Source organism: Chiloscyllium plagiosum, chromosome 9 (genome assembly GCF_004010195.1).
Source record: "Chiloscyllium plagiosum isolate BGI_BamShark_2017 chromosome 9, ASM401019v2, whole genome shotgun sequence".
NCBI classification, from domain to species: Eukaryota; Metazoa; Chordata; class Chondrichthyes; order Orectolobiformes; family Hemiscylliidae; genus Chiloscyllium; species Chiloscyllium plagiosum.
In genome coordinates, this window is record NC_057718.1 from 54417150 (window position 1) to 54440023 (window position 22874).

The 22874-nt window shown below is 41.1% G+C and overlaps 1 protein-coding gene and 1 long non-coding RNA gene across 3 annotated transcripts in view; both read right to left on the minus strand.

The window, feature by feature from the left end:
* Positions 1 to 1353: 1353 nt before the first annotated feature.
* Positions 1354 to 3838, minus strand: LOC122552865. The gene is made up of 2 exons (XR_006312535.1): positions 3161 to 3838; positions 1354 to 1386 (listed from the first exon to the last, which is right to left on the minus strand). It is a non-coding gene; the product is annotated as an uncharacterized LOC122552865 (long non-coding RNA).
* An 8192-nt stretch (positions 3839 to 12030) lies between these two features.
* asb3 (ankyrin repeat and SOCS box containing 3) overlaps positions 12031 to 22874 on the minus strand; it is a 76175-nt gene continuing 65331 nt past the window's right edge. For both annotated transcript variants that reach the window (XM_043695938.1, XM_043695935.1), the window contains exons 11-12: positions 19835 to 19968; positions 12031 to 12284 (exon numbers count right to left, since the gene is read on the minus strand). In XM_043695938.1, coding sequence (XP_043551873.1) covers positions 12073 to 12284; positions 19835 to 19968 — 346 coding nt within the window. In that variant the 3' untranslated portion in view covers positions 12031 to 12072. The remainder of the gene's footprint in view (positions 12285 to 19834; positions 19969 to 22874) is intronic.

Genomic DNA, 22874 nt, shown 5'->3' on the forward strand with positions numbered 1-22874 from the left:
ATGGAATACCTTCCACCTACCTGGATGAGTGCAGCTCCACCATACAAGAATTTTAATGTCACCCAGAACAAAACAGTTTGGTTCATTGATACCTGAAACCTTACTCATTCAGTATCTTTTATACTACCAGACATGGCTGCAATGTGTCTCATCTACAAGAAGCACTGGAGCAACTGCTCCTTGACAGCACCTCCAAACCCATGACCCTCACTACCTGGAAGAACAAGGGCAGCAGATACATGGGAACACCTGATATCTGGCATTCAGAATCAATGAAAAGTGTCTACAAACTGGACGTGAAAATAGTCTACACAAATGTTTTCAGAATGCTGCCATGCGCAAGTTCCATTAATAATTTAGATATTTGTGAAGTGTTTTCCATTAGTAGCTTGTTGGCCATTCTCTTTTCATCTATCAACATAGGTTATCAAGAACAGTAGTGGAGGTCACCTTCTCCAGGCAAATTCAATTCCTCAGAAGAAACTGGGAGCACATTTAAACTAAACAACAGGCCACTGGACTTGAAATAGTGCTGAAGCAAAAGGAAAACTCAGAAACAAAGTTCCACCTGACTGCAAATGCTGTCCAAACAGAAGGAGCAGATAATCTTCACTCCTGAGATCCACTATATTTTTGGATATAGCAAAATAATGGTGTCTAAATGCCAAGCATCATGATTAAGTCACGTAGCTTGCAACTGTCAAGTTTTTTACATACAAATATGTTGTACATTCCCCATATTTATTAAATAGTTTAAGTGGTTCATTAGTTTCTTGAGAAACTATAAAGGACCATTTTGTTAGTGTTCAGCAATGGCCCTGGTTCATTCCTGATTAAGGGCTTATGCCCGAAACGTCGATTCTCCTGCTCCTTGGATGCTGCCTGACTTGCTGTGCTTTTCAAGCACTATACTCTCGATTCTGATCTCCAGCATCTGCAGTCCTCACTTTCTCTGAGTTGATTCCCCACTGTCAGTCATATTCTATTGCCAGAAAATGTTACATTTACTAAGGGTTAAAAATTCAAATACATCATCCATTTATTAAAATGTTTCTTTACAGTTTTAATTAAATAAAGCAGTGGTAAAATATAATAAGTTTAATACATTGCACAGTGGTACTGAATAAATGATCAGGAGCAAAGTGAAGTCAGGGAAAGGAATCTCCAGTAGGTAACTGGTTTCATTTCTTCGTCTCATCACAATCTGTGTCTGAACTCTCTCTGCTTGGAAGGTCAGTCACCAACTCTATTTCCTTTGTACAGTTATATTTTATATCTAATAATTCTATTCTGGTCATCCAAGTCATCCTGTTTTTCACATCTTCAAATGGCAATGGTGAAAATGAACTTTTGCTGCAGACTATTCATCACTTCTTTTTCTTCTTTCTATAGAGGTAAATGAAAAAAAAAGATATCAAAGCAATTCTAATGAGTCTCGAAACGTTAACTCTATTTTCTCTCTGTAAGTGCTGCCAGACCGGCTGAGTTTCACCAGCAATTTCTGATTTTGTTTCACATAAAAGCAGTACTTCAAAGAAAAGCCCAAAGAGAAAGGATCCATACTACATTCAAAAAATTACAAATAATATTTCTCCTTTCTTTTAGACGATAGCGCTTTTATCAGTTTAAATGAAGATAAAATAAAATTTAGCTGCGACAAGCATGGCGCATTATCTCAAAGGTAGTGACTGATGACACGAATGTCAATAGCACAAAAGAATCCATAAAGGTTCATATACAAAAAAAACACGTCTCCAAGATATAAAAATAGACTGCATTCAACTACATTAGAAGTGAAGAAACGACAATATGGATGTAAAAGCTGCAAAGTAAAATATTCTTTTGACAGCTCAGCAGGTGAGTGTCTCTGTCTTCTCACTAGTCATCCCCCATTCTGCCCATAAAATTTATAACCTGACAGTGATAATGCATGTTTTTGGAGAGACTATAATGCTACCACTGTGCTCACATTGCTTTGGTGAGTCTTTGCTGCCCTCCATAGACGATTACCCATTTGTTTCATATTTTCACATTATCGAAACACTGTGACTACAAGATACAAGCAATGATTAATGATCTACTTCTCCAAATATACTTGTTTGCAGCTTCCCAAGCTTTGCAATAAAAATTTCAGTGGGAACGCAACTGGAAATTTTATCCACATTTTATATTGAAAAATACCAACCATTTACAAGACATAATTTCAGTTGGTAGGTTATAGGTCCAGTTCATCTTATTCATCAGTTACACATTGTGACGGTGGTTTCATTTAATTCTTATGTACAAAATTCTGGCAGCTTTGAGATATTTTCTTTCAGATTAATACAGCTTATGCATCGTTGTATCAAAAAAAACTGAATTATGCCCCTTCACAGGGATCAATGTTGGGATACTTGCTGTTTGATATTTATATAAATACATTATAAAAAAAATATAAACAATGTAGACTTGCATGTAGGAGCGTTGATCAGTAAGTTTGCAGATGATACAAACATTGGTGGAGTGGTAAATGGGGAGGTAAATAGTGATAGCCTTAGATTGCAGGAGGATATATACAGTCAGATGGGCTGATTGGTGGCAAATGGAATTCAATAGCAGAAAACATTCAGTAACAATAATGGAGGTGATGCACTTGGGCAGGACAGACAAGGCAAGGGTATAAATGAACAGTAGGATCCTGGTAAGCACCAAGGATCATATGGATCTTGGTATACAGTCCCTTAAGGTAGCAGAGCAGGCAGATAAAGTGGTTAAGATGATATATGGCGTTTGTGTCTTTAATAGCTGAGGCAGAGAGCTTAAGTACAAAGACGGTACAGTGGAACTGTATAAAACACTGGTTAGGACTCAGTAAGATGGCGGCAATTCAGTAGAACTGCTGTAGACAGCTCTGCCTAACAGCCAAGGCATACTGGTGTTTTTTTTTTGCCATCCTTGGCCAACTTATGTGGTGGAATTATTAGGGTAAACCTTACAGAACACATATTTGTTAATATTTGGGAGTGGGAAGGATACCAAAGGGAAAGGGAGCAAGCCAGCAGCAGCAGGGAGGACACTCCCCTGCAGCACCAGGCATACCAGAGACAGCAGCAGCCTCTCCTGAACCCCCCAGGGACCTGACAGATTCACAGGAATTGGCTGCGGCGATGGAGAGACTTACCTTGAAAGTTGGGGCTGCGATTGAGGAGATCGTGGGGAGATTCATCCATCCTCAGGTCCAACCTATCGCATCCATGCTGCTGAAGCATGAGCAGGAGATCCAGGGCCTCGGGAAGCGGCTGGAGGAGATGGAGGGTTGAACTAAGGTTTTGGAAGCTGCAACGTAGTCCTCATCCAGTTAGATCCAGGTGCTGGAGCGAGAGGTGCGGGCATTGCGAAACCATATCGACGACCTCGAAAATCGAGGTCAGAGGATGAATCTCCGAACTGTCAGGCTCCCTGAAGGCGAGGTGTGTGAGCAGCCAGTCAACTTCTTTGAAAGCTGGCTGCTGCAGTTTTTGGGCCTTCACATCGAATTCAGCAGGCTGCAGATTGAAGGGCTTATCGGGTTACAGTGCACAGGTCATGGCCAGTGCAGCACCCACGCTCGGTCCAAGTGCACTTCCATTCATATAAGGACAAACAAAAATCATAGAAGCTGCACAGGCATTGCTGCACAACGGGTCAAAAATCATGTTTTTCCATGATTTTTCGACAGCTTTAATTCAAAAGAGGAAGTCCTTCAATGAAGTTAAAAAGAGGCTGAGGAACCTGGGCATCCAATACTCCATGAAATACCCCGCAGTACTCCATTTCAGCCATGAGGACTCAGTTTATACATTTGACTCAGCGGATAAAGCTAAAAACTTTGTAGACATTTTAAAATAGATGGACTGGCCTGAAGAATACGATTAGTGTTTGTTCTCTTTTCCTTCGTTCCCCATGTTTTCCCTTCCTTTTTTTATTCCTTTCTTTCTCCCTAATAATTTTTTTTTGGAAAGGGGGAAAAAAACGTGGAATAAGTTGTTCCTTTTTTTAAAACTGGATTTTATAATGGGAAATTTTGTGGATGTTCTTTGTTGTCTCCCCTTTTTTTGTGTTTGTTCTGTTTCTCTTCTAGTCACAAGTAGGGGTGACATGAAGCCAGGGATGGGATGGCTCATCCTGACTTTGTCTTTTTTCTGCTGATTTAAGGATCATCTCCTTGTTTTTTTGCTGGCCTAAGACTGGGGCACAGTCCGGGTTTGAAGGAGCTATGAAATAGGGGATGAGTAGGGTGAGTGCCCCCAATGGGCAGGGGGAAGAGTCTTCCATTCACAGTTTTATAGTTGGTTTTCTTTGTAGGTTTTTGGTAGTAATAGTTGTTTGTAGTTATGATAGAGCAGTTTTTAGCATTCATAATTCTTCGACACTATGAGCCTTTATTTACTTGTGCTTGGCCCTTTGTATGCAGGGATCCCCCTCCCAGGGGTTCAAGGGTCTCTGAAAGGGGATATGGCGAAGTGTCTTATTAAATGGTGCACCTGGAATATCAAGGGAAGTCATTCGCTTGTTAAAAGGAAAGAAGTGCTTTCTAGCCTTAAGACAGAAAGGGTTGATATAGCTTTGTTGCAGGAAGCCCATCTTAATGATGGGAAACACCAGAAGTTACAACAGGGGGATTACTACCAGGTATTCTTTTCATCCTTTACTAGTAAAAGTAGGGGAGTGGCGGTACTTATCCAGAAAAATCTTCTGTTCACATTGTTAGAGCAGGTGAAAGATGAGCAGGGACGGTTTGTGATACTTAAAGCTCTGATACACGGGGAGGTATATGGCATTTTAAATGTCTAATGTCCTCCGGCACATCCCCTCAAATGTTTGATTACTGCTTTCTCTAAGCTGAGTGCCTTTGGAACACAGCACATTATTATGGGGGGGGGGGAATTAATTGTCTTTTGGATCTGACAGTGGACAGGATGCCTTGTGGGCCCCCAACTATTTCTTCGCAGGCTAAGCAGGTTGTTGACTTATGTGAGGAGTTGAGGCAGGTAGATGTTTGGAGATGTCTTCACTCTACCGGCAGGGACTTCACCTTTTTTTCAAACCCACATAAATGTCATATAAGGATTGATTTCTTTCTGGCTCCCGCGGCCCTCCTGGATTTGATTATGGGTTGCAAAATTGGGAGTATAGCTATCTCTGATCACGCGACAGTATATTTGGAAGTTAAGACCAAGAATGAGAGGCTAGGTTGACGGCACTGGCGTCTGGACCCTTTTCTCCTTAAGGATTCCAAATTTGTGGAATACTTTTTGAAGGAGTTTCAGGAATTCTTGACTATCAATTCAGGCACGGCTAGTAGTCTGTCTATGCTATGGAAAACTGCTAGGGGATTAGCTATTTCCTACTCGGCTAGCTCGAAACGACAGAAGGAGGAACAGCAGCATCTACTTGAGACACAGTTGACAGCCGCCAAGGCAGCATATTTTGCGCGGCATTTGGTGACTTAACTACAGCAGATCACAGCCATCCGGGCTGCCTTGAATTCAATACTGACACAAAACGCAAAGAAAGAACTTGCTTTTGCTAGACAAAGGCTGTTCGAGTATGGGGATATGCCAAGGAAGTATTTAGCATACCTGAATAGGAAAAAGCATGCTCCTCAATCCATTACTGCAATCAGAACAATCCCGGAGTCCTTACATATGATGCTAAAAAGATTAATGAGGCTTTTCAGAGTTTTTTACTCTGAATTATATCGGTCTGAAGGTTGCGAGGACAGGAGGGATAAAATGGAGGCCTTTTCTTAGAACCTGGATCTCCCAGGGGTAACCATGGAACAGGCCTCCCTCTTTAATGTCCCCTTGACAGTTCAGGAAATGCAGGAGGCAGCTAGGCAACTTCAGAGTGGGAAAGCGCCTGGCCCTGATGGTCTCCTAGCGAGTTTTAAAAGAAGTTTATAGGGATTCTCTCAGGGCTGATGTTGGAGATGTACAGCCACTCCTATATGCATGAATGCTTACCACCATCTTTGAGAGCAGCTAATATTTCCTTAATTCTTAAGAAGGGGAAGGTTACCGAAGATTGTGCCTCATACAGGACCACCTCTCTATTAAATTCAGATTTCAAGATTATGTCTAAGATCCTGGCGCTGAGATGGGAAAAGGTATTGCCTAATATTGTTAAAGAGGACCAGACAGTCTTTATAAGGGGCCACAGGTCCTCTAATAATATTAGAAGGTTGCTGAATGTGGTCCAAGTTTGTCAGCAACGATAGATTCAGGGATTGGCGATTTCCTTTGATGCAGAGAAAGCATTTGACCGGGTGGAATGGCCGCATCTTTTAGGTTGAGAGGGGTCTTTGCTAGGTGGGTGGAGGTTTTATATCACCACCCTCTGGCCGCGGTCATCACCAATGGGGTGAAGTCTGGGAATTTTAGGATTGGTAGGGGTAAGTCAGCAAGGCTGCCCCTTCTCACCGTTGGTGATAGAGCCGCTGGCAGAGGCCATTTGTCAGAACGTCCACATAACCGCTCTGGAAGTGGGATCGAGGGCACACAAGATTACACTGTATGCAGATGGTGTCCTTCTGTTTTTAAATCAAACCTGATGACCTCTGTACCTCATTTGATAAAATGTGTCAATTCATTTGGGACTATTTCAGGATATAAGATTAACTTCGCAAAATCGGAGGCTATGCCTTTGGGGAACCTTAAGGATGTACCAGAAGTTGAAGGTGGCCCGAAGTTCCCTTTTAAGTGGTCAAGGGCAGGGTTCCGATACCTAGGCATTTTTATTATCCCCAAGTTTGATCTGTTATTTTGGACTAACTTTGCTCACTTGCTCGACAATATTAGGCGGGATCTTCAGAGATGGGAGGCTCTTCCAACTTCATGGCTGGGCCGAATATCTCATTAAGATGAATGTTCTTTCTCGCTTCCTTTATCCCATACATATGCTCCCTATAATGTTTCCCAGGTCAATGCTGCGGAAACCTATGGGATGGTTTGGTTCCTCTGTCTGGCAACGTGGGCGGCCCCTCATCAAACTTACTAAATTGCAGTTGCCTCAAGGAGGGGGAGGAATTGATTTCCCAGACATCAGGAGGTATCAGTTGAATTCCCTGCTGTCCTTTGTCTGCGATTGAATGATCTGAACTCAATATCGAGGCCTCCCAGGCAAGGTGCCCTCTTATTAACCTGTTGTTCATGGATAAGATGAGGACAGTTATGGACCACTCCCATTTTTATTAGTACAGTCAAAGCATGGAGGGCGATGCGCAGAGTGAGGGTTGCTTATCCAAGACTTCACCACTTATGCCTATAGTTGGCATGCCAGGGTTCTGACCAGGGACGATGGACTCAGGGTTCAAACTATGGGCAGCGAGAGGAGTTTCTAGTTTGGGAGACTTGTTTGAAGGGGAGGTTATGATGTCTTTTGAGCAACTGAGCCGCAAATACGGATTGCCCAGCAGAGATCTTTTCCATTTTATTTCGGGTTAGGGATTTCATCCAGAAGACGACGACACTTCTCACTAAGCCCTATAAGCCCGATACAGAGAGGTTGTTGCTACGTTCCACAAGCACCCTTTCAGTTAGTGCCTTCTATCGCCTGCTGGGTGGCAGGGCCTGGCAGGATATTAACCGGTTATGTGAGGTGGGAGCAAGAGCTAAGAGTGGAGATCTCTTCTGAAACATTGGAGAACATATGGGAAAATGCTAGAAAGATCTCAATCTGTAATGGGACATGCGCTACGCAGTTAAAAGTTCTGCACAGGGTTCATCTGGCACCAGACTGTTTGGTGACGTTTAAAAAAGGGGCATCTTCAATGTGCACCAAATGTAAAATAAGTGTAGGTACTCTTAGCCATTGCTTCTGGACATGCCACAGACTCTGTGTTTATTGGAGCGCCGTGGCGGGAGAGATAGGAAGGGTATTGAGGATTGAAGTCAAAGTAGACCCGATATCTCACCTCTTAGGTCTACTGACTTTACCATCTTTAGATGGGCATGAGAAGAAACTATTTAATATTCTTGCATACTGTGCACGGAAGAATATTCTGATGAATTGGGTGTCTGAGAACCCGCCGGGCTTGCTGGGATGTCAGGAATTAATTATGGAGCACATTCCCTTGGACTTTTTTTTACAAACATGGTGCAGCACACAACAGACCATTTTTATAAGACATGGCAGCCCTACTGCCATAGATTTATTAGCTATCTTAACTAGGGCATTTATTTAACCAGGATGTTTAGGTTTGTCAAGCCCTGGGCCCTGAAGGGGGTCTCCTGAATTAATACGGATGTATATTCAATGATCCCGTTCCTTTGTTTGGGAGCTTTGCACCAAGCATAACTTCTGTAATCTGTGCTTTATTTTTTGAGCTATTAGTTATTTACTTATTTACTGGTGTTGCTTTGCACAATGTTAGGGTTTTGTATTGTAGGGTAGGTTAGTAGATGGTAGACAGTAGTTGTATTGTAATTTGTGTTTTTTTTCTTATTATACTGATATGTGTTATTGATTGTATTTTTCACTAATTTTATATGTTCGCAAAGTTAAAAAAATTTGCTAATAAATATTTTTACAAAAAAAACCCACTAGTTGGGCCATAGCTAGTGTAATGCGTGCATTTCTGGAATCCACGTTATAGGAGGAATGTGATTGTACTGAAGAGGGTGACGAGGAGGTTCTTCAGGATGTTGCACAGGCCGGAGAGAGTTAGATACAAAGCGAGATTGGGTAGATTTAGGTTGTTTTCCTTGGAGCAGAGGAGATTGATTGAGATGAAGAACATTATGATAGGGCAGATAGGAAGGAACTTTTCCACACGGTGAAAAGCTCAAAGACCCTAAGGCCAAAGGGGATCGATTTAAGGAGCAAGAGGTTTTTTCCCTCCAACTCAGAGGGTGCTGGAAATCTAGAACTCACTGCTGATAAGGGTAATAGAGGCAGAAATCCTTAGATGTACAGTTATGATGCCAAGGCACGTAAGGCTATGGGCCAAGTGTTGGAAAGTTGGAATAGAATAGTTTTTTGACCAGTGTCGATTTGATGGAGCAAAGGGGCTTTCTCTGTGCTGTTGACTGGATCAATTTATATCAGCCAATCAAACGTAAAACATAATTAAATCCAGAGATAAATAAGTTATCTTGTAATAACTTGTTTCACAAATGTACTCAATGTCCTGACAAGGAAAACACACCAGTCTGAATGTTCCTTTAAGCAGCTAAATAGCTTCTGTATTTAGACTAACTTCAAATATTTGCTTGGCTGTCATGCATAAAGCAATCTCATAAAACAATAAAGGTCACAAAAATGAAAAGGAAAGCTAGATTGTACAATGCTTTTGACCTTAGGCCTTCAAGACTAGTCCTTTTCATTTTCTGGTGGCAGGGTCTGTTTGAAGGTGGGAGAAGTGAAGGATGATGCCATGTATATGGAGGTTGGTGTGATAGAAAGTGAGGACCGGGAGGTTCTGTTCTTGTTGCGTTCTGAGGGGTAGGGTTTGAGGATGGAGGTGCAGAAAGTGGAGGAGATGGACTGGAGGGCATCGTCGACCAAATGGGAAGGGAAATTGCGATCTTGGAAGAGTAAGGCCATCTGGGATTTTCTAAGGTGGAATGGGTCATCTTGGGAACAGATGTGGCAGAGGTGGAGGAATTGGGAATAAGGAAATTTTTACAGTTCAGACCAGTTCAGCCAGGCGGATGAGGTTGTCAGTGGAAGGGTACTGGGATGGCGTGAGAGGAAGAAACGGAGGGCTTGGAGGCCTTCGTCATAGCAGATAGACGTGTACAAGGACTGGATGTCCATGGTAAAGATAAGGCTATGGGGTCCTGGGAAACAAAAGTCTTGGAGGAGGTGAAGGGCATGAGTGGTGTCCCAAACGTATGTGGAGAGTTCCTAGACTAAGGGGAACAGGATGATGCCAAGGTACGCAGAGATGAGTTCAGTCAGACAGGAGCAGGCTGAGACAATGGGTCAACTGGAGAAGTCAGGTTTGAGAATCTTCAGAAGAAAGTAGAATCGGGCGGTGCGGGGTTCATGGACGATGAGGTTGGAGGCTGTTGATGTGAGATCCCCAGAGGTGATGAGGTTGTGGAAGATCTTGGAGACAATGGTTTGGTGATGGGAGGAGAGGTCATGGTCAAGGTGGCAGTAGGAGGAGGTGCCTGTGAATTGGCTTCAGTGGTGTAGAGGTTGGTGTGCCAAACTACCATTGCGCCCCTCTTGTCTACGAGTAGGTGCCTGTCTTCAACGGTGTAGAGGTTAGTGCACCAAATTTACCTCTATTGCCACCAATGTCATATACTGTATCCATTGCACTCGATGTGGTTTCTTCTGCATCAGGGAGACAGGATGCCAACTTGTGGATCATTTCTGAGAAAATCTCTGGGAAATCCACACCAACCAATCACACTGCCCCATGACTGAACATTTCAACTCCCCCTCATACTCCACCAAGGACATACAGGTCCTAGGCCTCCTCCATCACCAAACCCTTACCACTTGACGCCTGGAAGAAGAACGCCTCACACTGCGCCTTGGGACCCTGCAACCACATGGGATAAATGTGGATTTCACCAGTTTCCTCATTTCCCCTCCCCCCACATTATCCCAGTCCCAAGACTCCAACTCGGCACCACTCTCTTGACCTGCCCATCACTTCTCCCAACTATCCGCTACAGCCTCTTCTCCAACCTATGACCTTCTCCCCCACCTTCATCCACCTATCGTATTCTCAGCTACCTTCCGCCAACCCCAACCCCCTCCCATTTATCTCTCAGACCCCAGGCCACAAGTCTCATTCCTGATGAAGGACTTATCCCCGAAACGTCGATTCTCCTGCTCCTAGGATGCTGCCTGACCTGCTGTGCTTTTCCAGCACCACACTCTCACATCCTCAAATACCTCCAATAAGTCAGTCAAACCTGATTTCCCTTTCCAATTAATCAGATTTGTAAAATATACTATGTGCATGCAGACTCAGACCCTTCAGTAAACACAAAAGAACAAAAAAACTACAGACACTGAAAATCAGAAACAAAAGCAGAAACAAAAGCAGAAATTGCTGGAAAACTCAGCAGGTCTAGCAGCATCTGTGGAGAGAAAGCAAAGTTAAAGTTTTGAATCCAGTGACCCTGCCTCAGAACAGAAGAAAGGTTCTGAAGGAAGTTACTGGACCAAAAACTTTAACTCTAGTTTCTCTCCACAGACGCTGCCAGTTTGGCTGAGTTTTTTCAACAATTTCTGTTTTTGGTTCAGAGCCTTTAGTTCTGTCTTTTTACTACACTTGTAGCAATGGGAGGAAGAGGGAAACTAACAGGTCTTTCAAAAATCCAGCACACAGTCAGGGGAGGGTAAACCACTTTGTGGAATACTATAGTATTCTATGTCTCTCTGAAAATTGACATGGAGTAGCTGAACTACCCCAACAGTAAAGACCCGGTTTCAATCCTAGCTTCTGCTGCTCTGCCTAGTTTCAATCAGAACAAGAATAACGATATTACAACTGGCCTATGCACAAAAGAGAAAAATTAAATAAGGTTCTCATCTATCAGAATCCATTACCGTTGTTGAAAGTGCACATATGTGGATATTAGTTGAGAACAGAATTGCACTTGACTGTAATAATCCCTAGTCGAACAGTCTGTCAAGATTCACTGTCAAGACTCGCAAATGAACAGCTGCCTCTTGGGTGAGCTACTGTAGAATGCTGGGAACTGTGTAAATAAACTAGAATGGAAGACATCAAAAGGGAAGAGCTAACGATGAGGGACAGATTTAGTGAGAAACTCTCCCTTCATTTGATATTTAAAGTCAAAAGTACAACGCATAATGATTGTGAGGTATTGTTTACAGTTCACATTCCACAACATTTTACAGTGGCAGACGCTAAAATGAAATAGTTAGCAAAAAGTTTAATTCGAAACAAAACTGACCCGTTAAATTAAAATCTTATGGTGGCACAGGTGTACAGATACATCTAGACATGCACATTTTATGATGACTGACAATGTAAGCATCAAGACACAATAGCCACGCCTTACATATTTTTCAGTTTACCTTATACACATCAGATGTTTGCTATAATCAGTCTTCTGAATATTATATGTAATTATTTTCACTGTGGATTTCTTCTTGACTCTCTGAAATTTCTGGAACGCCATATAATTTCAATATTTCTTTATAAAGAAGAAAATCATGCAGACAGACAGGGAGTGGTAATGTCCGAATAAATTTATCAGAACGAAGGAATTCACTTTTCAGAGTTGATCGAATTTTTAAACGACAGAGGTGCGTCAACGAAGGAATATCATCTAAATTGGAATAGAAAATTAAAACATCATGAAAAATATATCAAATACAGATCAAAATTATAGTCTTTGGGTCAAGCTTTCTGCTATGTCTCAGCTCCAGAAGAATTTAGTTGAAACTTAATGCATGTACATTTTTATTTAATGCTTGCATTATTACAGCAGCTTTCAGATATTCATGCATGATAACATTCAAAACTAATTTAGTTCATGACATTTCACTTTTTTCACTAATCCCTCTTCCTAATAATTCTGCAATGGCTATGGTTATTACCAAGTTCATTTTAATGCATTAAAAATGCTGAAAAGTAAAATGCTGAGAAAGTGGTTATTTCACTTTTGTGACAATAATAAATGTGAGTCACTCAGCTTGCCAAATTCATAGTTATCTCTAGATCCTGGATGTTTTTTAGAGGTTTTTTAAAATATACTTTCTATTGCTCCTATACTTTTAGCTGCTACTTGCTCGCTGGTTACACATTAGGAATTCCTCATGCTCACTTATTGAATTATGTTGAGTTATGTTTCAATGCTTTACAGACCAGAGATCCAAACTTAATTTCAAGTGAAGAAAAACTGGACTTGTGCAAAAGGCCTCAGCATCTCTAGAGAGCAAAAGTGGAATAGGAACAAAAATAAAAATCGATGATCTAACCCTGAACTCTCCTCAAACAATATTCCAGGAAATGTTAAAAGTTAAAGATTGTGGTGCTACCAATTTTTGGGGGAATTTTGAGGAAGAATAAGCACTGGTCAGTTATAAGCGGCTGCCCTGAATCCAAAGAATATCAATTCATATAGGAGGAATCTAAGTAGGAGGTAATGCCTTCACAGACAGATGCAGATAAAATAAGTACCTAAAAACTGCTGGCAAATACAGTCTTAAAAGGATTATTAAGGCTACAACTCAAAGCCACATAAAACAGCGTTGGGACCATCAGTATTTTTCTTTTATTATTCTCATTTTTGGTTTGGAACAAAGAATTGCAGTTGAGAATTGAACTTTGAATAGCATCTTGTTCTTAAAAGAAGGAGACCACAAAAAAGCTGGTGTTTGCTGCAGGGCACTGGCCTGATGATGCAGGTTAAGTACTGGACTGGGAGTACGATAGACAAACTAGCACCAAGATGTTATTTCGCTCAGGGACTGGCAGATGGTTGGATGTTGAACTGGTCGATCAAGAGAGGATAGATGCTGGCCAGCCAACACAAGTAATGTTAAAAAATGGAAAGAAAAAACAAAGAATGTACCGGCTTTGACCAGATTTTTGAAAGTAGTAAGCAGTGTGTTGCATTTGAAGCTGTTGAACTGAGCTTCTTTGGTTTTACTCTCTCAAATGATTCTCCAGTTATCAACTTGTTGGAAGTCCTGAGAAATTAACACCAGTCTTAAGAAATCAGGCGAGTATGTGGAAACTGTTTGCATTGATCAATAACTTTCGAATTCAAGCAAGATACAATCCTGCGCACCTGTAACACATCCCATCATATTTCATGAAGGATTGGTATTCATAATTGAAACAGTTATTGAACTGTCAACTTATGTTCCTTTTACTTTTTGTTAATTTATCCCCTGTCTGTTGTTGTGAGAGTGGGAGTTTGGTGATCAAAGATGATTAGGGTTAGATATAGATATTAATTAGATTGCCTTACAGTTCATCTGTGTTTTGCTAAAGTCACTTTATTAACAATAAATAGTTAATTTTGGTTTAAGTTTTAAACTGTGCCGAACAATGGTTATTTGTAAAGCCTAGTTAGGAACTATTAAGTAATTTTGAGGATTATTGACTGTTTTAATTTCAGAGTCTGATTTGGTCTGGCTTGCTATCCCTGTGTCATAATAACTGTTTCTGAACGGAGCATCCACTACAACAAAACAAAACAAGACAAAATATACTTGCAGTGAAAACCTGACAGTCAGATGATAAAATTGAGATAGCGACTGATTTTATTTCTTTACACTTTCATGGGATGTGGGCATTGTTGGCATGTATGGCATTTATTGCCCTTCCATAAATGCTTTGAACTGAATAAGTATTAAGTTAGGAGGAGAAAGTGAGGTCTGCAGATGCTGGAGATCAGAGATGGAAATGTGTTGCTGGAATAGCGCAGCAGGTCAGTTCCTGAAGAAGGGCTAATGCCCGAAACGTCGATTCTCCTGTTCCCTAGATGCTGCCTGACCTGCTGCGCTTTTCCAGCAACACATTTCCATCTAAGTATTAAGTTAGCTCACTGAGCTTGAAGGTTTGTTTTCAGAAGTTTCATCACCATACTAGGTAACATTATCAGTGAGAGTCTCTGGTGAAGTGCTAGTGGTATGTCCCGCCTATTTATAGGTCTTAGTTTCTTAAGGTGGGTGATTGATTTCCAGTTTTTTTTTAAGGGAAGGTAGATAGAATCTAAATCGATGTGTTTGTTGATGGAGTTCTGGTTAGAATGCCATGCCTCTAAGAATTCTCGTTTGTGTCTTTGTTGCGCCTGAATTGCTAGGTCAGTGTGCAGACCAGACCAGGTAAGGATGCCAGATTTCATTCCCTAAAGGACATCAGTGAATCAGATAGGTTTCTACAAAAAAAATCACAATTACTGATACTAGCTTTAATTCCATATTTTATTAATTGCATTTAAATTTAAAGCCCACCAGCTCCCACAATGGGATTTAACTCCATGTCATCTTAATAGGAGATTCTGCTTCTGAAGTATTAGTCTAGCCTAATGACACTGCAACTACACCACCATTTTCCCAAGTAGATAGATCATACACAGAATTCGACAAGAATATATGAAATGGGAGCAGTAGTTGATCGTTGTGGTGCTGTTCGCCGAGATGGAAATTTTTGTTGCAAACGTTTCGTCCCCCGTCTAGGTGACACCCTCAGTGCTTGGGAGCCTCCTGTGATGCGCTTCTGTGGTGTTTCCTCCGGCACTTATAGTGGCCTGTCCCTGCCGCTTCCGGTTGTCAGTTTCAGCTGTCCGCTGTAGTGGCCGGTATATTGGGTCCAGGTCGATGTGTTTGTTGATAGAGTTTGTGGATGAGTGCCATGCTTCTAGGAATTCCCTGGCTGTTCTTTGTTTGGCTCGCCCTATAATGGTAGTGCTGTCCCAGTCGAATTCATGTTGCTTGTCGTCTGAGTGTGTGGCTACTAAGGATAGCTGGTCGTGGCGTTTCGTGGCTAGTTGATGTTCATGGACGCGGATCGTTAGCTGTCTTCCTGTTTGTCCTATATAGTGTTTTGTGCAGTCCTTGCATGGGATTTTGTACACTACATTAGTTTTGCTCATGCTGGGTATCGGGTCCTTTGTTCTGGTGAGTTGTTGTCTGAGGGTGGCTGTTGGTTTGTGTGCTGTTATAAGTCCTAGTGGTCGCAGTAGTCTGGCTATATAGGACAAACAGGAAGACAGCTAACGATCCGCATCCATGAACATCAACTAGCCACGAAACGCCACGACTAGCTATCCTTAGTAGCCACACACGCAGACGACAAGCAACGTGAATTCGACTGGGACAACACTACCATTATAGGGCAAGCCAAACAAAGAACAGCCAGGGAATTCCTAGAAGCATGGCACTCATCCACAAACTCCATCAACAAACACATCGACTTGGACCCAATATACTGGCCACTACAGCGGACAGCTGAAACTGACAACCGGAAGCGGCAGGGACAGGCCACTATAAATGCCGGAGGAAACACCACAGAGGTGCATCACAGGAGGCTCCCAAGCACTGAGGATGTCACCTAGACAGGGGACGAAACGTTTGCAACAAAAATTTCCAGCTCAGCGAACTGAACCACAACAACGAGCACCCGAGCTACAAATCTTCACCCAAACTTTGAGTAGTTGATCATTTGGCCCCTCAAGCTTCCTCTGCCATTCAATAAGACATCGGATGATCTGTCTAGACTTCAACTCCTCTTTCATGTCAGCTTCTCAGAGCTGTTAACATGCTGATATTTCAAAAATCTACCTCCTCTTTGAATACTTCAGTGATCTCGTCCCACAATTTTCTGAGATAGAAAATTCAAGATATTCACTACCCTCTGGGAGACAAAACGTCTCTGCATTTCAATTTAAAATGAGCTTCCCCTTATTCTGTAACTTAGACCTAGTTAAAATTGTCCAATTAGTGAAAACATTAGCAAAATTAGTTAATACTGCAGCCAATAGGATATTAAGCACAAAATTCTTCACCCAGACAGTGGGTGAAGTAATAACTAACTAATAGTATACCAACAATCATGGAGAAGCTTCAGTTTCAAGGTACATAGATTTTCTGTTGTGAGAAGTAAGGAATTGAAGAATATGTTGATCGGGTGAGTAGAAGCTCAAGTGGAGTCTAAATAGAAATAACAATCCTTTAGGTTCAGTGGCCTGTTTTTGTTTGCTGTCATTTCATTTCAGTTACAAATTGTGCAGAATTCAAGAATTCAATAGAAATCTGGAATTATAAGTCTAATGATGACCATCAAACCATTGTCGATTATTGGAAAAACCTATGTGGTTCCCTAATGTCCTTCAGGGAAGGAGGATATGAGAGTTCAGAGGCAGTATGCTCCTGTTAATGTGAAATGCAAGGCTGATAGGTATAGGGAATGCTGAATGACCAGGGAAATTGAGGCTCTGTTCATGAAAAAGGAGATATATGTCAGGTATAAACAGCTGAAATTCAGTGAATCCCTCGAATAATAAACCTTATAGAGGTTTATAAAATCATGAGGGGCTTGGATAGGATAAATAGACAAAGTCTTTTCCCAGGGATTGGGGAGTCCAAAACTAGAGGGCATAGGTTTAGGGTGAGAGGGGAAAGATATAAAAGAGACCTAAGGGGCAACTTTTTCACGCAGAGGATGGTACATGTATGGAATGAGCTGCCAGAGGATGTGGTGGAAGCTAGTACAATTGCAACATTTAAGAGGCATTTGGATGGGTATATGAAGAGGAAGGGTTTGGAGGGATATAGGCCGGGTGCTGGCAGGTGGGACTAGATTAGGTTGGGATATCTGGTCGTCATGGACAGGTTGGACTGAAGGGTCTGTTTCCATGCTGTACATCTCTATGACTCTATGACGAGGGCAGTAGAAGTATACTTACAAAGGAAATCAGATGGAGAAAGTGAGGTCTGCAGATGCTGGAGATCAGAGTCGAAAGCGTGTTGCTGGAAAAGCACAGTAGGTCAGGCAGCATCCGAGGATGAGGAGAATCGACGTTTCGGGCCGGAGCCCTTCAGAGAAATCAGATGGGCAACCTAGATTGCTGTTAAGTCTTTCCTCTTTTAGAATGGGATGCACGTTTCAGTTCATTAATATGCAAATTCCAGAACTACTTATTAATTCCTTTTTTGGAAATGGGACCAGTCTGACTCAAGATTAGTATACAGACAGAATTTAAACTCATACCTTTAAGGCATTGTCTGAGCTAAGAGGTCATTTTTTTTAATCAAACCTTAAGTTATCTCGAGAATGTAACTTGAAAGTAGTTCTGGGATTTACATATTAATGAACTGAAACCTGCAACCCATTCTAAAAGATGAAAGACTTAATAGCAATCTAGGTTTTTTCTATATATTGTATCAGTTGCATGCATGACACTGTAATCTTTTGCTATAAATTGTGTCTTATGAATCTGCTCCATAGCTACCTGATGAAGGAGCAGCCCTCCGAAAGCTAGTGCTTCTAAATAAACCTGTTGGACTGTAACCTGGTGTTGTGTGATTTTTAACTATAGGAATATAAACTGCACAGAGAATCAAACTGTGGAAAAACAAACTGTTAGTGAGATAGAAATCTCTGTTTCGTTGGGAACTTCACTAATTAAACTAGGACTGAGATATAAGACATTGAGTACAGATTACACAGGCCTCCCTTTTTCCTTTTAACAAAGAAACAAACAATATTTGCCTCAATGAAGTCACAATACCAAACTTAATGAAGAGGATGGACCCAATGATAAATGGCAACATCCAGAGCCAGTCAGCAGATAGTGGGAGGTGACTTCAGTCAATGTCCATCACCTTTAAGTCAGTTTAACTTGAGCCAATCAGAATGTAATTATATAATTGGGTATGGCTTGGAAAGAATAAGTAGGTTTCCGTGATCAAGACGTATCTCATGAGAAAATTTAATGTCATCCCACTGGTAATTACAAAATATATATTAGACATTTGAGATGTGAACAAATGGGTGGAGATGGTGGTAAGTAAATGCATTATCTGTGTTTGGAAGCTTGTTACCAATTAAAAAAAATATATATATAACCTTTACTCTTGCAATAAAATTTGAGTTATATGCCATTTCCCATGTGTAAATCTGCCATTCATGAGTCTCATGCAGTCTAAGAAATAAAAGGTTAACTCACCCTTTCAAAGAGCACACCAACAGCATCACACACATGAACATGTTGCAAATAACAATCATTCTCTCACAGTCAAACAGGACCAGGGTTCCCTCCTCACCAAACCGGACTACAGCAATGTACTAATGAGACTGTTCTACATCTTTTTCCCCAGAGCATTATTTCAGTACTCTGGACTTTACAATTGTCCAGTAATTACTTCAGTAACCTTCACTTTCCAACTGCACAACATTAAGCAATGCATCTTATCCTCTCACACTCCTCCCTCATCCCTGCTTTGGTCACCATCCGTTCATCTATTGCTCCCATTCACCTCATTTAATGCTCTTTCCATATCAAGCAGAAGTACAGCACTAAGCGCCCCCATTCACCCACACTTAGCAATTTAGCCTGGCTCACACACTGTCCTTCCTGAACAATCTTTTTGATATCTGCCACTATCCATCCACATACAAAATTTTTGTCACTGCCCACTTGTCCAGCAAAGTGTCAGTGGATCAAAGGCTTGTTTCTCCCATCCAATGCTCACTGAGCAGAAAAATCAGCACTGGCACAGTAATGTCCAAATGCCTCAGAAATATTCTATTCCCTGTCACTAATCATTCAAACGCTTCCATCCATTTGCCCCCTCCTGTTCTCCTGCTCTTCCCTCCCTCTTCCCAAGATTGTTATTTCTCAAAAGAGGAAGATGTTTAAAACTTGTTTTATTTTCTAATATATAATGTCAACACGAATTATTTCATTTATAATTCACATTAAATTATAGCTGAAGAGCTATAACAAGAAAGTGAACCAAAAAACAGGTAACATTTAAGAATATCAGAATGATTATAATTGTGCAACTAAAATTACTGGAATACAACAGTGATTTACATAGATAAAAAGTTTGAAAGGATTATGTGCCACAAAGACAGAAATCTCAGGGTAAATATGAAGCAAAACATATGTTTAAAACTATGAAGGAGGAATAAAAATATAGCCTTTCACAACAGGGGAAAATCAGACAAAAAAAAAATCAGCATAGGCAGAGAGAGAGAGCAGTAACAAAAGTTAAATAAACATGTTTCAAACAGAAGCTATTTCAAAAAGATTGCTCTAAATTTAGTGATCTCAGTAAGAGTAAGAGTCTGTATCAAATTAAGAGTCACATCAACTCAACAAGTACTTCACTTTAATTCGTACTTTGAAAGCTTGCATACCAAAATATTTCTGATGAATCCAAGTGGAGTTTGCTCTACGACAGAAAAGAATCTGCTCCACAACTGAAGGAAGCCTCTTCCAGTTTGTAAATTCAAGTGTAAAGTTAAGCATGTTATCACTGGCAGTATTTAACCTGTAGAACAAACACAAATGAAATATCGCTAAAATGTAGTTTTCAATTACTTAAGATTTAAACATAAATCTTCTCATTGCATTCATTTCTTTTATATTGAACAAGCCAGCAATCCATAACACTTGGCATTTAAGGAACAGGCAATTCCAGGAGTTGCTAGGTGTCAACATTCAATTCTACCTAGCAAGTGAAGATGGCTCATTGACAGGTTGTCAATCGGTCAATTAGGTTAGTTTAGGAATCATTGAAGAGTGGTTCAATACATTATTAGACAGGAATCGAAGGTCAGCGAGTTATGACAGCAACTAAAAGGAGACTCCATATTTGTTATCTTAGCCCTCAATTTTAAGCATAGTTTAATTCTAACTTTTCTGCTAATGCTGTTAACTGGACTTTGGTCAGTGTTTGTTAATAACTCAGGAATAGGTCTTCATTCTCTAGAAAAGTTGTAGCAACTAACAAAGTCATTTTGGTTTTCAACGTGTACAGTAAAATTCACCCTGAAAATTTTATCAGGTTTAACCTCAGCAACTTCCAGCACTCTTATTTCTACATGGATTACTAACCATGTAAGAGCTCTCAAATTACATTATGAAATAATCCAGACAATGAACTTTACATTTGATCCCAGCTAAGATTGCCAAATTATATTATGAACTCAAACTAAAAGGAAATTTCTGGCGAAACCTAGCAGATCTGGCAGCAACCGTGGGAAGAAAGCAGAGTTAACATTTCCAGTCTGATAATTCTTCATCAGAACTGGTTTGGGACCAAGCATCTTTATCTCTACAGTGGAAGACAAGAAGCAGGAGAATAAAGCCAAATGGTTCTGCAGTTTTGAATAATCAGTAGTACAGTAAAAGTAAAACAGTCTACAATGTAAGTATACCTAATTCTAACACCCAGAATTGATCATGGGTAATTATCCAATCATCAAGCACCCTACAGCACCCATCAGATAGCAAATGTGATCAAGCCAGATCCCACCGATTTCTCAGTAATTCCCTCCAGATGTTCTCAAAAGTTGTTCCATCATGAACTGCAGCAAGGACTGCTGTTCTGGTTGATCACTCTCCTTTCCTGGGTCAACAGTGCCCTGCATTCCAAAAACTGAACTCCAGAACCAGAAGTAGATAAATTAGCCTCTTGAACCTGTTCTACTATTCCATAAGACCAACAACAATTGGTTTGTGTTTTGAATTCCACATTGTTTGAAATTTGCGTCACAGGGAGACAGGGTGATTAAGAAGGCAGAATGTCCTCAACCGTAGTGAGTCTATCTGCAGCTCCAGCACTCCATTTGATGAATCAGGAACTGCGGCTGAACACACTTCCATACTTCGTGTGGAAGGACCAGACAGGGTGGAAATTTTAAAGTGCACCCAGGACAGCTTTTTGTGCCAGTACACCGTCCTACTAGAAATGGCGCAGCACCAAACCGAATCCTCAGGAATGAAGCTGGTCAAATAGTTGAATTTTCAACGGGTGAGCATTTTGCGAATAGTAACCATAGGTTCCAAAATCATAATAGAAAGAGATAAGGCTGGGGAAAAGTTTTAGTGTCTAAATTGGGGGAAGCATGATTTCAACATAAGACAGGATCTGGCAAATATAGACTGGGAGCAGCTGTCTGCAAGTAAGTCTACATTTGGAAAGTGGGAGTCTTTTAAAAGTAGTATAGTGAAAATTCAGATCTAGCGAGGCCCTCTAATAGTTAAGGGCAAGGACAACATTGTTGAAAGAACCCTGGATGCCAGGGGATAGAGAGTTTGCTAGAGAAACAGAAGGAAGCACATGTCAGATAAAGTGCATTAAAACAAGAGAGGCCCTTCACAAGTACAGGGAGTGCAGGAGGTTGTTTAAAAAGGGCAGAAGTCACACAACACTAGATTATAGTCCAACAGATTTATTTGAATCATAGCCTCTTAGCACCACCCCTTCATCAGGTGAAGTGAAGAAAAGCTATAAGCACAGAAGTTAAAGGCAGAGAGATCAAAAGATCATTAAATGGTGTGAGTGGCGTGTCGAGAGGCTGAATAATAAGTCTCTGCAGGCGATCAAAAGTGACAGACAGTGTGAGTAGATTGTCAACAGCTGAATAGTAAGTGAAGGAATGACCTATAATCTGATTATAGGAGGCATAGGGATAATTACAAAAAAATAAAAATAAGGTGCTGCTGGAGACAAACCAAACGGCTGAAATAACATGATAGATATAAGAGTCACATGTCAAGGGTCTAACCAAAGTAACAAGTAACCCACAACTGTACAAACTAATTAAGGTAGAGCAATCATAACAAGTTATCATGGTGATGGTGTCAAAACAGGACAGTGAGGAAGATTTTACAAATACACAATGGAGTCAAGTTAGGTAAAGGGGCAGTACAGAGAGATCTGAGTGTTCTTGTACACCAGTCAATGAAGGCAAGTATGCAGGTACAGCAGGTCGTGAAGAAAGCTAATAGCATGCTGGCCTTCATAACAAGAGGGATTGAGTATAGAAGCAAAGAGGTCCTTCTGCAGCTGTACAGGGCCCTGGTGAGACCGCACCTGGAATATTGTGTGCAGTTCTGGTCTCCAAATTTGAGGAAAGACATTCTGGCTATTGAGGGAGTGCAGCGTAGGTTCACGAGGTCAATTCCTGGAATGGCGGGACTATCTTATGTTGAAAGATTGGAGCGAATGGGCTTGTATACCCTTGAGTTTAGAAGACTGAGAGGGGATCTGATTGAGACGTATAAGATTATTAAAGGATTAGACACTCTGGAGGCAGGAAACATGTTTCCGCTGATGGGTGAGTCCCAAACCAGAGGACACAGCTTAAAAATAAGGGGTAGGCCATTTAGGACAGAGATGAGGAGAAACTTCTTCACCCAGAGAGTGGTGGGTGTGTGGAATGCTCTGCC